At 40.9% G+C, this 12,476-nt stretch overlaps 1 protein-coding gene across 2 annotated transcripts in view; it reads left to right on the forward strand.

Moving 5' to 3' along the window:
- nedd9 (neural precursor cell expressed, developmentally down-regulated 9) overlaps nt 1-8,629 on the forward strand; it is a 33,023-nt gene extending 24,394 nt beyond the window's left edge. For both annotated transcript variants that reach the window (XM_038724994.1, XM_038724993.1), the window contains exons 3-7: nt 2,243-2,341; nt 3,108-3,233; nt 5,012-6,187; nt 6,747-6,836; nt 7,655-8,629. In XM_038724994.1, coding sequence (XP_038580922.1) covers nt 2,243-2,341; nt 3,108-3,233; nt 5,012-6,187; nt 6,747-6,836; nt 7,655-8,203 — 2,040 coding nt within the window. In that variant the 3' untranslated portion in view covers nt 8,204-8,629. The remainder of the gene's footprint in view (nt 1-2,242; nt 2,342-3,107; nt 3,234-5,011; nt 6,188-6,746; nt 6,837-7,654) is intronic.
- The last annotated feature ends 3,847 nt before the right edge of the window (nt 8,630-12,476 follow it).

Consider the following 12,476-nt stretch of genomic DNA (forward strand, 5'->3'; position numbering starts at 1 on the left):
ACACATCCAGATGCTACATCCATGAACAAATGACAATAACGTGGTTTCCATCACTGCACTGTGTATACTATAAAGTAGACCGAATATCTTTTTCTTAAGTGTGCAAGGGACAAGAGCGTGACAAGAACCAAAAGCAGCGAAGCTATTTATTTTAGCTATTTATTTATTCCAAAGCCTGGTCTGACGCGTTTAAAGACCACGGTGTGTGTTTCAGCTCTGACCCCACAGGCCCTGTTGGGGATGATGTATGCAGGAACAGGAATGCCAACAATGAGCACCTTAAATCACCACAGGCTTGTTCAGATTGGTCTTATGAGAACCATATGCACTACTGTTAAGTCAGACTCACGGCCTAGATGAATGGCATTCCTTTCCATACTAGGCGACGTACTCTCATTTTCCGTTCCTCTCACTTTCTCCGTCTGTTACCTTTTTTCATAAATCTCTTTTACAACCCCCCCCCCCCCCCCTCCTCCTCCTCTTCATCTCTGCTGCTTCCTCAGAAACATTAATCCCATTCTGAGTTGGCTGAGGCTACGGCTCCTACTGCTCACACTCCGATAAATGTCTCCACAGTACAAGAGATGGTATTAGGATATTAACTCTGCTATACTGCGACTCATGAGTGGATAGTGGGACTAAAGTCTTATACCTCAATGATGATTTTCCTCTCTGCCAGGAAGCCATGAGTATGGTTCCTATTTTCGAGCTCTATTAATGAACCCTGCTCTCTCCAGTGTGGCGATAGTGGTGCGTGGGGGCAGGAAAGGAGTACTGGGCTCAGTGAAGGACATTCCCAACATTCCTCTGTCTGTCTGACACAGCAAGGAGGTCTGTGGCTCTGCTTTTAGGAGGGTGTCTGGCAGAGGGGGGGAGGGGGGATGGAAACACTGGGATTAGGAGGTGTGGAGGGACTGATTAGCACTGACGGGAAAGAGGAGGGAAAAGGTGATAAAAAATTAACAGGGGCAAAAATGTCACGGCATAGGTGAAACCAACAGAATGTGTTTTTTTGTTTTTTTTCCCAAGCAGTAATCACATACTTTTTCTGCACCACAGTGTAAAATATTTTAAAGGTGTATTAAATTCTACAGCAAAAAATTCCTGGGTTTATAACAGGACTGTTCATCAATGCCAATGACCCAATGATGACTTCAACAGATTCTTCCTGGATTTAAAAACTCACAATCTAGCCAGTACTACGATAAAAGTCCTTCTCGAATACCCTTTCAATCATAAATCATCTTCCATTCAGATGAAGTCCTTGCTGGCTAAAAAGCATAGGTTTAAAATGCCTTATTGTTTTCAGAAAGTGCTGCTGAAGTTTTACTTTTGCTCATTTTATTGCTCAACTGAACTGCATTAGTTTTATGTTTTGTTTAGTTTTTATTAGTTGAACTGCATGCTGTCTGTTTTCTAGTAGTACCCGCCCATCCATCCATCCATCCATCCATACCCACTTAACCCGCTTATGCAGGGTTGCGGGCAAGTATAGCCCTTGGTTGAAATATCATCAGTTTTTAGTTATGTATTCACAGTTTTCTATTGCTCTAAATAGTTTAGCTTTTAGGCTCCTTTTATAAAATAAAAGTAGAATTTCTAACTAATAAAAAGCATTGCTTAATTCACTACACTCATAGGTTTTGCTGCTAATACAGCCCTATACACATTTCCAGTGTCAGGATTTGTTGCTTTACTCTGTTTATATCACTGTAAATTGATTATCTTTGGTTTTTGGGCTGTTGGTCGGGAAAAAAAGGCACATCAAAGACTTCACCTTGGTCCATTATTTGCTAATTTCTGACATTTTACCTGTGCATTTTACTTACAAAACAAGTAATCTTTTAATTGGAAAAATAATCAATAATGAAAATAATTTTTAGTTACAGCCCTGTTAAAGTAAAATGGTCCCAGGTCAGACTCTTTGCTCTGCAGCTCCAGGTTTCTGTTTATTTCTTGGTTTCCTGGGTTCTTTACAAATATCCTGAAACAGGGAGGATGTTGATGCGTCTCTGTTGCCAGAACATATGTGCCTCAACTGTAATCACGTACTGTCCCTGGTTCACTCGAGGACTGGGAATGAAGATAGGCAAAAACAACGGAGCGAGGACACATGTACAGCTGGGTGGCAGGAGGAGTGTGTTTTGTAATTTGTGATGTCTTGAGCACTGCTGTTTCCCAGGTGTCGTTCTTTAGACAGCAGCTCTGATTGTCTGTCTCTCCCCCTGCTGTGATCGGACAGGTGGTGACCCCGACCAGAGTGGGACAGTCCTACACCTACAGCCCAGGCCAGCACAACCAGCAGGACGTCTATGATGTCCCACCCACTAGATCACAGGGGGTAAGTGTGCAGTTTACCAGTATGACCTAATGAAGTCTAATGTAAATCTAACAATTTGAAGCACCACCATTGTACATTGTGACTGGGATTCAAGTGAGATTTTGGCTTAAATGTACTATTGCATATATTCTAAAATGTATTGCAATGTCAGTTTTCTTAATTTTAATGGATCATACCAGAGTTTTGCATATTTTTCCCATTTACAACAAATCTCACATACTTTACATTACAGTTAACCATACTGCCAAACATGGTGCTATGTTTAAAAAACATTTAACACGTTTCCTACCTTTTTCAGGCATCCACGTGTATCCATTAATATCTGTATATTAAAAAGAAACTCTGTCAGATTCTTTAAACTTCCTGCGGTCGTGAAATCCATCACATTCTACATATATTTATATCAAATTTGCATAATAACATTAAACATAATGCAGGCTTGAGGTTGGCTGTGGTGGATTACACAACTCACAGAAAAGTAATCCAAATGATGTTCCTACCAAACAGAAATGATCCTTGAAAGTTTTGCTCTGTCGTCTTGTCTTAAACTGATCATCTTCAGTATGTTAGTTTCACTCGCTAGTTTTATGGTATATTGCATTATTTAGAAGCAAAACAAGGGGAGCTTCTACAAAATAAAAGGCTGCAATTTACCTTTCTCAAGTACAATCAGTGACATTTTTTAAAGAACAAATTAGTTCTTGGTGAACTCATAGTTTACATTTCATGTGAGGTTTAACCCTCTTATGTTTCTTTCATGTTTCAGGTGTACGATATTCCACCTGGTCAGATGTATCCGAGCGCCAGAAACCAAGGAGTCTACGATGTTCCTCCGTCTCAAGTGGACCCCAGGACACAAGGAGTTTATGACATACCTCCCTCTTCACAAGGGGTAACAGAACATTTCTTTAAGTAGTTGAATCTACTATCTCCCACCACAATGAGACGGCACATCAGTCAGACACTCCATTTATTTCAGTCAAACAAAGGAAGTGGTAGCTGCTTATGGCCAGAAAATGTTATTTTATGTTTATTGATACAGTTCCTAGTATTTCTCTTAATTGTCTGTAATAAATGAATACGTCAAACATCATATTTATGACATTCTTGTGGCAGCACTAAATGAAAGCTTTGCCTGCCAGCTGAGTTTAACCAAAACTCCATGAGTATGGTTCTGTGTCTGAACTCTATGGCAAGGAGAAAAAAATTCAAGGACATAACTCTTCTCTTTCCAGGCCCTCTAAAATTTCATCCGACTTCCAGACCCGACCAGGCAGAGCGCCATCAGTTTGTTTGTAATAACCTGAAATATGCTGGGACCTGTTATTTGCGTCGTTCTTAATTACAGTTTGGGCAGCCCTGTCTAGCTGTAAAGAGTGCATTTCAAGGCTGATGGAAATCACTTACAGGCCACCATTTTATTCACCCCACTGCTCCATCATGCTCTGTGCCATGAACGTCAGGCTCTGTCAAGTTAGTGGGAGGTTAAAGCTTTGTTGTAAGCCTGACTCTGCATGAGCGGAAGGAATCAAAGACAGAAACTTTGAGACTTTCAAATATAGTCTCTACCCAACCCAGAGGATATTTCACTTCCTCTATTTCAAACTGTAGTACAAACTTGTGAAAAACAGCTGACATTTTTAGTGCATTCTCGAGCACTCAGCGGGTTACAGTTAACTTTTTCCAGTAAGCTGATTTCTTAAATGTCATGTGAACGTTAAAACTGTGTCTCCTAATAGGGGTAAGGGATTTAAGAAACCTGATGTGCACAGGGAGATTTTCTCCTGGAGAATTCAGATTTCTTGTGCATGACAAAGACTGCAAACAGGGAAAGTAACAGAGAGCAGAGAGACTTTATGAATGGAGAGATAATTACATGGAGTAGTGCATCCTTTATTTATTTAAAATAATTCACTCCAAAGTCCAGCTAAAACTGTAGCCTCCAAACTCAAAAGCAGCCTCTAGAAGTCTAAATAACTCAGTTTCCACCACTGAACGTTTGACTATTTGTCAAATTCAGACACAGACACACTGTGAGGGAATGCTCTGTTGGTCTGTGGCTTCTGTCCCTTCTACAGTTAGAATAAGAAAGCTATGGAAATCTGATTACTCATGGATTTCAATAACCAGGTTATTACATGTATGTAAACTTATTACTGCATAACCTAACTTCTCTGATTAACCTGGGTACTTACGAACATCGAGTTCCTGATGTGCAAGGGAAAATAGTGTGTTGTTTGGTACAAACCTAAACTCGAACATACTGTCTGATAAAAAACAGGAGCTGTTAGCTACAGAAAGTTTTACTTGTGTCCCTGAAGAGAAGAAACTTTGTTTGTGATTAAGGTGAAATTGTAGATAAAGTCCTTTTCTTGTTTTATTGCTCAGAATGATGATGATTTGAGGGATCTTTTTAGTCAAATTAATGTCTGATGACTTCTTGAATGATGAAGGATTATAAGAAACTTGAGTTGTGTTTTAGAAATGGAACCATTTTGTGGGGCTGATTTTATTTGTACAGAGTGGGACAGGAGACACAGTTCTTTGTTTGTGACATTTTTTGTGACAGTTTTCACATGTCTGACAAGTGTTTCACCACCGTACACTGATTGTGCTGCATGGTTGTAAATTTTCACTGGATGTAAACCTAATGATTGTCTTTGCTTGTAGGTCTACTCAGTGCCTCCATGCAGGACCAACCCCGCCCTGCAGGAGGGAAACTACGATTTCCCGCAGCCTCTCAAACACAAACAGGAAGGTATCTACGACGTACCGCCACCTGTCGTCACCAAGCCCACACAGAGCCCCCAGTCGCATTACGATTTCCCCCCCAGTGTGGAGCCTCCTGCCCATCACAAACACCAAAATACCAACGGAAACGAAGGCATTTACGACGTACCTCCACCCACCCTTCTTTCAGGGGCAGGGTCTCAGAGAGACATATACGACATCCCTCGGGGCATGCAGCCCCCCCAGCACAGAACTTCGCCCGCTGACAGAGACGGAAGCAAAGGCATCTACGACATCCCTGCTCAGGATGCTCGGGCAGTAGCAGACATGACGGACGGCGTGAACCGTCTGTCGATCTCCAGCACCGGCAGTACACGCAGCAGCATGTCCACCTCCTCGTCCTCCACGGGCTCCGGCACCGAGGGCCGCCTCACTCTGGATGTGGACGCTGCTGTCCAGAGGTTGTACCGCCTGCAGCAGGCCGTGGAGGCCTCAGTCGGGGGGTTACATTCAATGGCAGCATCCCCTCACTGGAGGACCTTTCCCTTCATGGAGCGCCACGCTAATGACGTCCGCACAGTGCTAGACAGGGTCCGGGCTGCTCTGGGGGACTTTGTTGTGTTTGGTAGAGGGGCTGCAGTAAACGCCACAGCTCTATCAGACTCCAGCCTGCACTGTAAGCTGAGAAGGCAGCTGGGACGCCTGGAGGATTCACAGCAGATCCTCCTGCAGATCTACCAAGTCCTGGAGAACTGCAGCTGGGCTCTGAACACCCTAGCGTCATCTGGCAAGCAGCACAACAAGAGCGACGACCTGGATCGCTTCGTCATGGTCTCCAGGACTGTTCCCGATGACACCAAGCAGCTGGCCTCCACCATAGGCAGCAATGCTGAGCTGCTGTTTCTGCGGACGCACATGGACGGGTCTTTCTCCATCGGAAACGCACCTGATGAGAACACGATCCGCCCACTCACCTCCCCCTCCTCTGATAACGACAACTACAGAGGCAAGGCCAAGCCCTTCCCTGTGCCCTCCAGCCAAGACAAAGACAACATGAACAACAGCGAGAAGTGTGTGAAGAGCTGGATGGAGGACTATGATTACGTGCATCTGCAGGTAAACCCTTAGAGTGAGAGAAGTCTGGGCTAAAAAGATTTAACTCAGATCATGTTGAAGCCCTTATGCGTAGTATTTTAATGGGATCATTGCAACTTTAAAATGATCCAGAGGCTCGAAGTTTTTTGTTGAAAAAAATTGTTGCTTTTTTTTTCCATTTGGGTAATTTGTGTACAACTAGGTGTTACCATAGTCAAGAAAAGCTTTAATAAATGGCCTGTCTTGTTTCTGTGAGAAAACCTTCGATTCTTACAAAAATAGTTTTTTTATCATGAGGCAGTATTTCATCTTATATTCACAACAACTGTCAAGTTAAGTCAATTTAATAAGTACAGCCCATACATAGCCACTAAATTGAAGATTTAATGTTACAAATGGCCTTCAATCTCCAATCCGTAACTCAGGTTTTTTTAGGATTCCAAGTTTGATAACCTACCCTCAGACCCTTTATTTGCTTTATTTCCACTGATGTTATACTACAGAAAGTATGTCTACTTAATTTAGGATGCATCAAAAGGTCAAACCTGGGCATTTCTCAGCTACTTGTCTTCTTCCACAGGGCAAAGACGACTTTGAACGTCAGCAGAAGGAGCTGTTGGATAAAGAAAACATTATCAAGCAGAGTCAAGTGCAGCTAGGCCAGGAACAGGTGAGACTTTCACTTTCTCTGCATGATTCTATATTATCAGTCATAAATATTTATTTATTCATACCGTACCTCACTTACACACAGCTGTTGACCTTTTGAGTCTCCTGGGTGCAGAGAGTTTGCAAGACAAACGTCAGGCCAGAGGGAATCGAACATTTGGAGGCTTTTTTTGCAGCCAGATGGCTCCTCAGAGCCATAGAAAATAACTCAACTGAGAGATTAGCCCTGAAAACACGTTTTCTACATCAGATTCTTATAATGAGCATTGCGGTTCTAAATGAACACAGTTTTCTGCCGAAGTTGGAACAGTTTGGGGTGTTTCAAGAGAGAAATCTGTCTGTGCTCTCCTCCCACTGGTTTCAAGCGCAGCATTTATCAACATTTAATTCAGAATGTAATGACAATTGTGGGTTTGTTTGCTTATGTTTGCCGGACTATTATTTTCTTGATTAATCAACTTATCATTTAGTCTGTGAAAGAACCTCTCACAGCCTGAAGCGATGCCCTTATCTTATTGCTTATTTTATTCGACCAGGAGTCCAAAACCAAAAACCATATATGATAAAAACAAACAGCAAATCCTCATGAATGAGAAGCTGGAAAAGAGCAAAAAATGTGGCTTTTTTCTTAAAAAATTACAAATGTTTAAAAAATGGACTAATCAGTTAATTTTTGCGGCTCTAGTTTTTGTGTGTCGTATAGCAAGGGGCAGAGTTTTAATCTTAAATGCACTAACCTCACACAATGACTTATGCCAGTAATCAGAAGGATGTGGTAAATGTTAACAGCTCGGAAAATAATCTTGTCACCCTTCACAGATCAATCAGTTCAAGAAGCTGGAGCAGGAAGTGATTAAACCCGTGGAGAACGACATCTCACAGTGGATCTCACACCAACACTCGGGCATAACCTCTGCCTCCCCCTCGGACTCGTCCTCCTCCCTGTCCCCCTCCACCCCTGTTTGTGCCCGGGACCGCCAGCTGCTCACATTCTACTCCGAGCAGTGTGAGCAGCACTTCGTCACGCTCCTCAGCGCTGTGGACGCCTTCTTCGGCTGCGTCAGCACCGGGCAGCCTCCTCGCATCTTCGTGGCACACAGCAAGTTCGTCATCCTCAGCGCCCACAAACTGGTCTTCATCGGAGACACTCTGTCCAGGCAGGCCTCAGCTCCTGAGGTCGCCAACAGGGTGATGAACTCCAGCAACGTGCTGTGTGACTTGTTAAAGACGGTGGTGGCTGCGACTAAAACGGCCGCCCTGAACTACCCGAACACGGCTGCCATCCAGGAGATGGTGGACAGAGTCACTGATCTCTCACACCACGCACAACAGTTCAAAGAACAGTTGTTGCAATTGGCCAATTTGTGATTTTCGGCCACGTTGCTCCAGTACATTTCACCACACTCCATGTGTACATTAATTTAGCATAAATATATATATTTACAGTATATATATATATTGCTTTTCATCTTTAAGCTTGTTTTGGATGTTGTAAATAGTCTGTTCTGTAAATATTTGCTCTATTTTTGTGTAGATTGTTTTATATAATGGTATGAATATATATGTAGCTGCAGTATTGGTGTCTCTGTAGGATTATGTAGATGATTTTCATAACATTCCTGTCGTATATTATGAAGCACCTTATGAGATGTCCTGTTTTATTTCATTTTTACCTGTAGAATGTTGTTGATGTCTTACTGCTGGGTGTGACAGTAAATCTCCTTGTAAATCTTGTTAATGTCGATGTTATGTGTGGGGGGCTCTCCACAAAGTAAAGGATTGTTCCTAACCATGTGACTGTGTTGTTCAATTTCTCTTGACATATCAGATTTGTTATAGTAAAAGAGAAACGTCAAAGAGAGGAAGAAGAGCGTAAAATAAGTCAGAGGAAAGCATTATGTGTGTTATAGTTTTACATTAATGGACAAAATTTAAAACTTAGCTTCGACGTGGTACATCTTATGGAATTTAAATAAAATGGGGTTTTGAAAGCCAATATTAATTGTGTTGGACTAACTCCGCAAGACAATAACATTTATTTTCTATAAATATTGATCATTTTCATGCCAAAATGTAATATTCCCTCTCAGAAATGTGTAAATGTCAGCGTGATCACTATTTTATACACCATATAGCCAATTATGGGACACTGACATTCAAAATAATATAAAGTTAATATATAGCCTTTTGTGCCATAGCTTGAAGACCACTGGATGCAGTTGAAAGCTCTGCAAGTGGAGATGGTAGTTTGACAACAAAAAAACAAAATCTCATATGGTCTATATACAAGCTTTTTTATGGAGCTTTCAACTGTTTCTCATGTTTTCTATCAGTGGATGGAGTTTTCTTTGTTGTCATGTCAAGCTCCAGCAAAACAAAAACTAATTAGCTACTACTTTCAAAAAAATTATAAACTTTCACATTAGATATAATATTTATGTTTTTTGGATTCAGTGACGGAAAAATAAATATCTAGTTTATGGAGCTTTCAGTCACATCTCATGGTCTCCAGTGGTAGAAGGTCTTTGCTCGGTTTTCATGTGAAGCTCTGAGGAGGGGAAAGCTAGTAAGTGGATATTGAGTTCAGATTTATTTTTTCAAACTACTATTTCCAGTTAAGAATGACTTTCATGCCCACTTATAAAGCGTGTATATTTAGTTTTTACAGGGCTTTCAACTGCATCTCATGGTATTCATCAGCTAGAGTTCACTAAGTCATGTCAGCTTCTGGCTAACAAAAAGCTAACAAGTGGACCTTGAGTTAGGTATTCGAGAATTAACTTTAATTTAACTTTAAAATATAAATCAAATAGGTTTAGTTTTTCTGGAGCTTTTAACCTCATGATCTTCATCCACAGATATTGTTTGCTTGGTGTCATGTTAATTAAGTTGAGACTTCTTTTATTTTTTTGTCAAACTACCATTTAAAAGCTAAATTATGACTTTCACGCTCACATATAAAGCATGTAGATTTAGTTTTTCCTGAGCTTTCAACCACATCTCAAAGTTTTCATCAGTTAACAGAGTTAACTCAAGTGGACTTGAGTTAGTTTTTTTTTTTGTCAAGCTATTATTTCCAAGATTGAATTTTAAAGGTCAAATATAAATTGAATATGTTAAATTTGTTTTTCCAGAGCTCAAAACTGCTGCTCAGGGTCTTCATCCACTGATGAAGGTCAAGAATGACCATTCACACTGAAATATAAATCTTGTAAAATTAAAATCTCTTTAAGATAAAGTGACGGCAACATTTCAGTGGTTAATTTCTCCAAAACATGACTTTTAAAATTTTTATGTAACTGTGGTAACCCAATGTCTTGTCAAACTCAATCACATCCTCGTGGACCCCTGCAGGATATTTTTGATTTCAAGTCATATCTAATCAGAGTTATCGCTAATCTGAAAAAGGGGTCAGATGAAGACGGGGGCTGAAAGCAGGACAGGGCTGCTGAATCAGGTGCTTGTGCTGAGCATTTCTTCACTTTGCATGCCGAACATTAGATATGACACAGAGAGATTAATGGGAGGGCAAGTAAAGGACTAAACGCTGCTACACATGTTCTCTGGACCGTGAGAAACATGTTTTTCAGGGTGACCCTATCAGCTGCAACACATTTTCTCTGGTTCAAAGTGTGGTGAACTGATAAAATGTCGGAGAGTCTTGGGAGCATAAAGTTAGAGGTTTGGGTGTTTACGACTACAGAAACTAACGGAAGGATACAACTAAAAACAGAGTTTGTGTTTTCCTCATCATTACCTGCCCCTCTTTCCTCTCTTTCATTATAATCTGAGTGAAATATAGTCTCTCCCTGTGGAGAATCTGTTTTATACTTAGATTGATGGGACTGTGTGAAGAAAGAGGTGCCCATGACCACAGTCAGACTTCCAAACCCCCCACATTCAGCTCCCAATCAGAAAATCTCATTAAAAATCCTTTGAGCTCACACAGGCTGGCACTTACAAGCAATCTAGCTGTTTTTATTATTCACTGCATTCCCCTCTGTGCTCTCCAGGGAGATGAGAAAGAAAGGAATTTGCAATGACTTTAAAAGGGTTCCCATTTAACCCAAAACTGCAGATAGACATTGTAAATCAGGAGATGTCAGGTCCATATTATAAGTCTGTCTTCTGCTAATGTGTTCTGCAAAGAGAGCAGAAACTACAGAAGCAGTGATGTTGAGAACAAAGGGTATCATGTTTTCAGGCTGGCCACAAACAGATAGAAAGGTGTAATGCCTACATTTTATCCTTTTTAGGCTGATTATTTTATCCAAAAAATAATTTCATAGGGAGGTAGGGAAAATAAATAAGTCAATTTAGTTTTAGCTTAAGCTAAATAAGCTAGCCGTGGCTCAACAGATACCTTACATTAGATATAGCTCTACTTGTTTAGCTGTTTTTTCTTTTGCATCTCAAGACATCTTGTGGTCCTAAACAAGTGAGAAAAATAGCTTTTGGCTGATAAATGCTTGAGACCTGGGGAGAGATTGATGCATCAATGAGTTATTTTAGTCCTGGCAGGTCTAATACATCAATTCAGGCCAGAACACACAGTCCTGGACTCAAAAGCAGCAGCCGCAGCTTCTGTGTGTGTGTCACCAGGGGCAGCTCGCCAAACATCTCATAAATGTCTTTGGTTTACCACAATTGCACAACTACGCAAGGTGGTGCAGAGACAGAGAGCTGAAGCTGCGTTTTGCACAATCCCCTGGAGCAGTTGTCTTCAAGCTCCCCGATGACATACCGTCTAGTCGAGAGGAGAAACAGCAAACAGGTGTTGGGCTGCTGAGATGGAAATTTGCAGTGATATACAAGAGCAGGAGCAATCAAGAGGTCAGCTGCTCACCTGTCGATTGTTGAGAGAACAAACAGTGAAAGGTCATCAGAGAGGTAAATGTGCAGTACCTAGAGCCAACAACAGGAGCAGGGAGCCTGCTCTTGCTGTATCATACAGTCTATGTGCTGTATATATACAGAGAGTTAGAGGAGCACTGGAGAGTCTATGTCATTTCCTTGGCTTACCACAATCATTTCCTGTAAAGTATTTGCAGGCTCTGAAATTACAGCTTCATAGCTCAGCAGGCCCTCCTTTTCTCAAAAAGAAAAAAATATATATAAAGGCCCCAGCTGCAGGCAGAAATACAGTCAACCAGATCAGAAGGAGAGGTGGCATCATTAGTATGAATGAAACTACGAGTGAAGGTTTGCCTCATAGTCAATTTACTGTAAGGGTGGTTTCTTAATTTTCTGCATCTGTTTTCCAGCAGATGATGAATGCATAATATCTGGACGAGTGGGTGCTCAAAATCTGAGTCATACCACAGTGAAATGTGGCAATTACTGCACTTTAAATATTTCTTCTTTTATATTTCTTCTATAATATAAGGTAATCTTTATGCAGAAAGCCTCATTCCAAAATAACATGTATTTTTTATGATTTTTTTTACCATGCATTCATGTATCACTTTAATGTTGCAGCTAGTAAATGTATATATATACTGTTAATAAAACATCAGAATGTATTTGTTTATCACATTTTCACTTTATCTGTGAAGTAACTAGAGCTTTCACATATATCTAGGAGTGAAAAGTACAGTATTTCCAACACTCTTTCCATCACTGTGTCCTTGGTGCTTTTTTG

The sequence above is a fragment of the Micropterus salmoides genome, unplaced genomic scaffold, assembly GCF_014851395.1.
Source record: "Micropterus salmoides isolate LMB-PRFRI ecotype aquatic unplaced genomic scaffold, ASM1485139v1 Ms_hic_scaffold_17, whole genome shotgun sequence".
Classification (NCBI taxonomy): domain Eukaryota; kingdom Metazoa; phylum Chordata; class Actinopteri; order Centrarchiformes; family Centrarchidae; genus Micropterus; species Micropterus salmoides.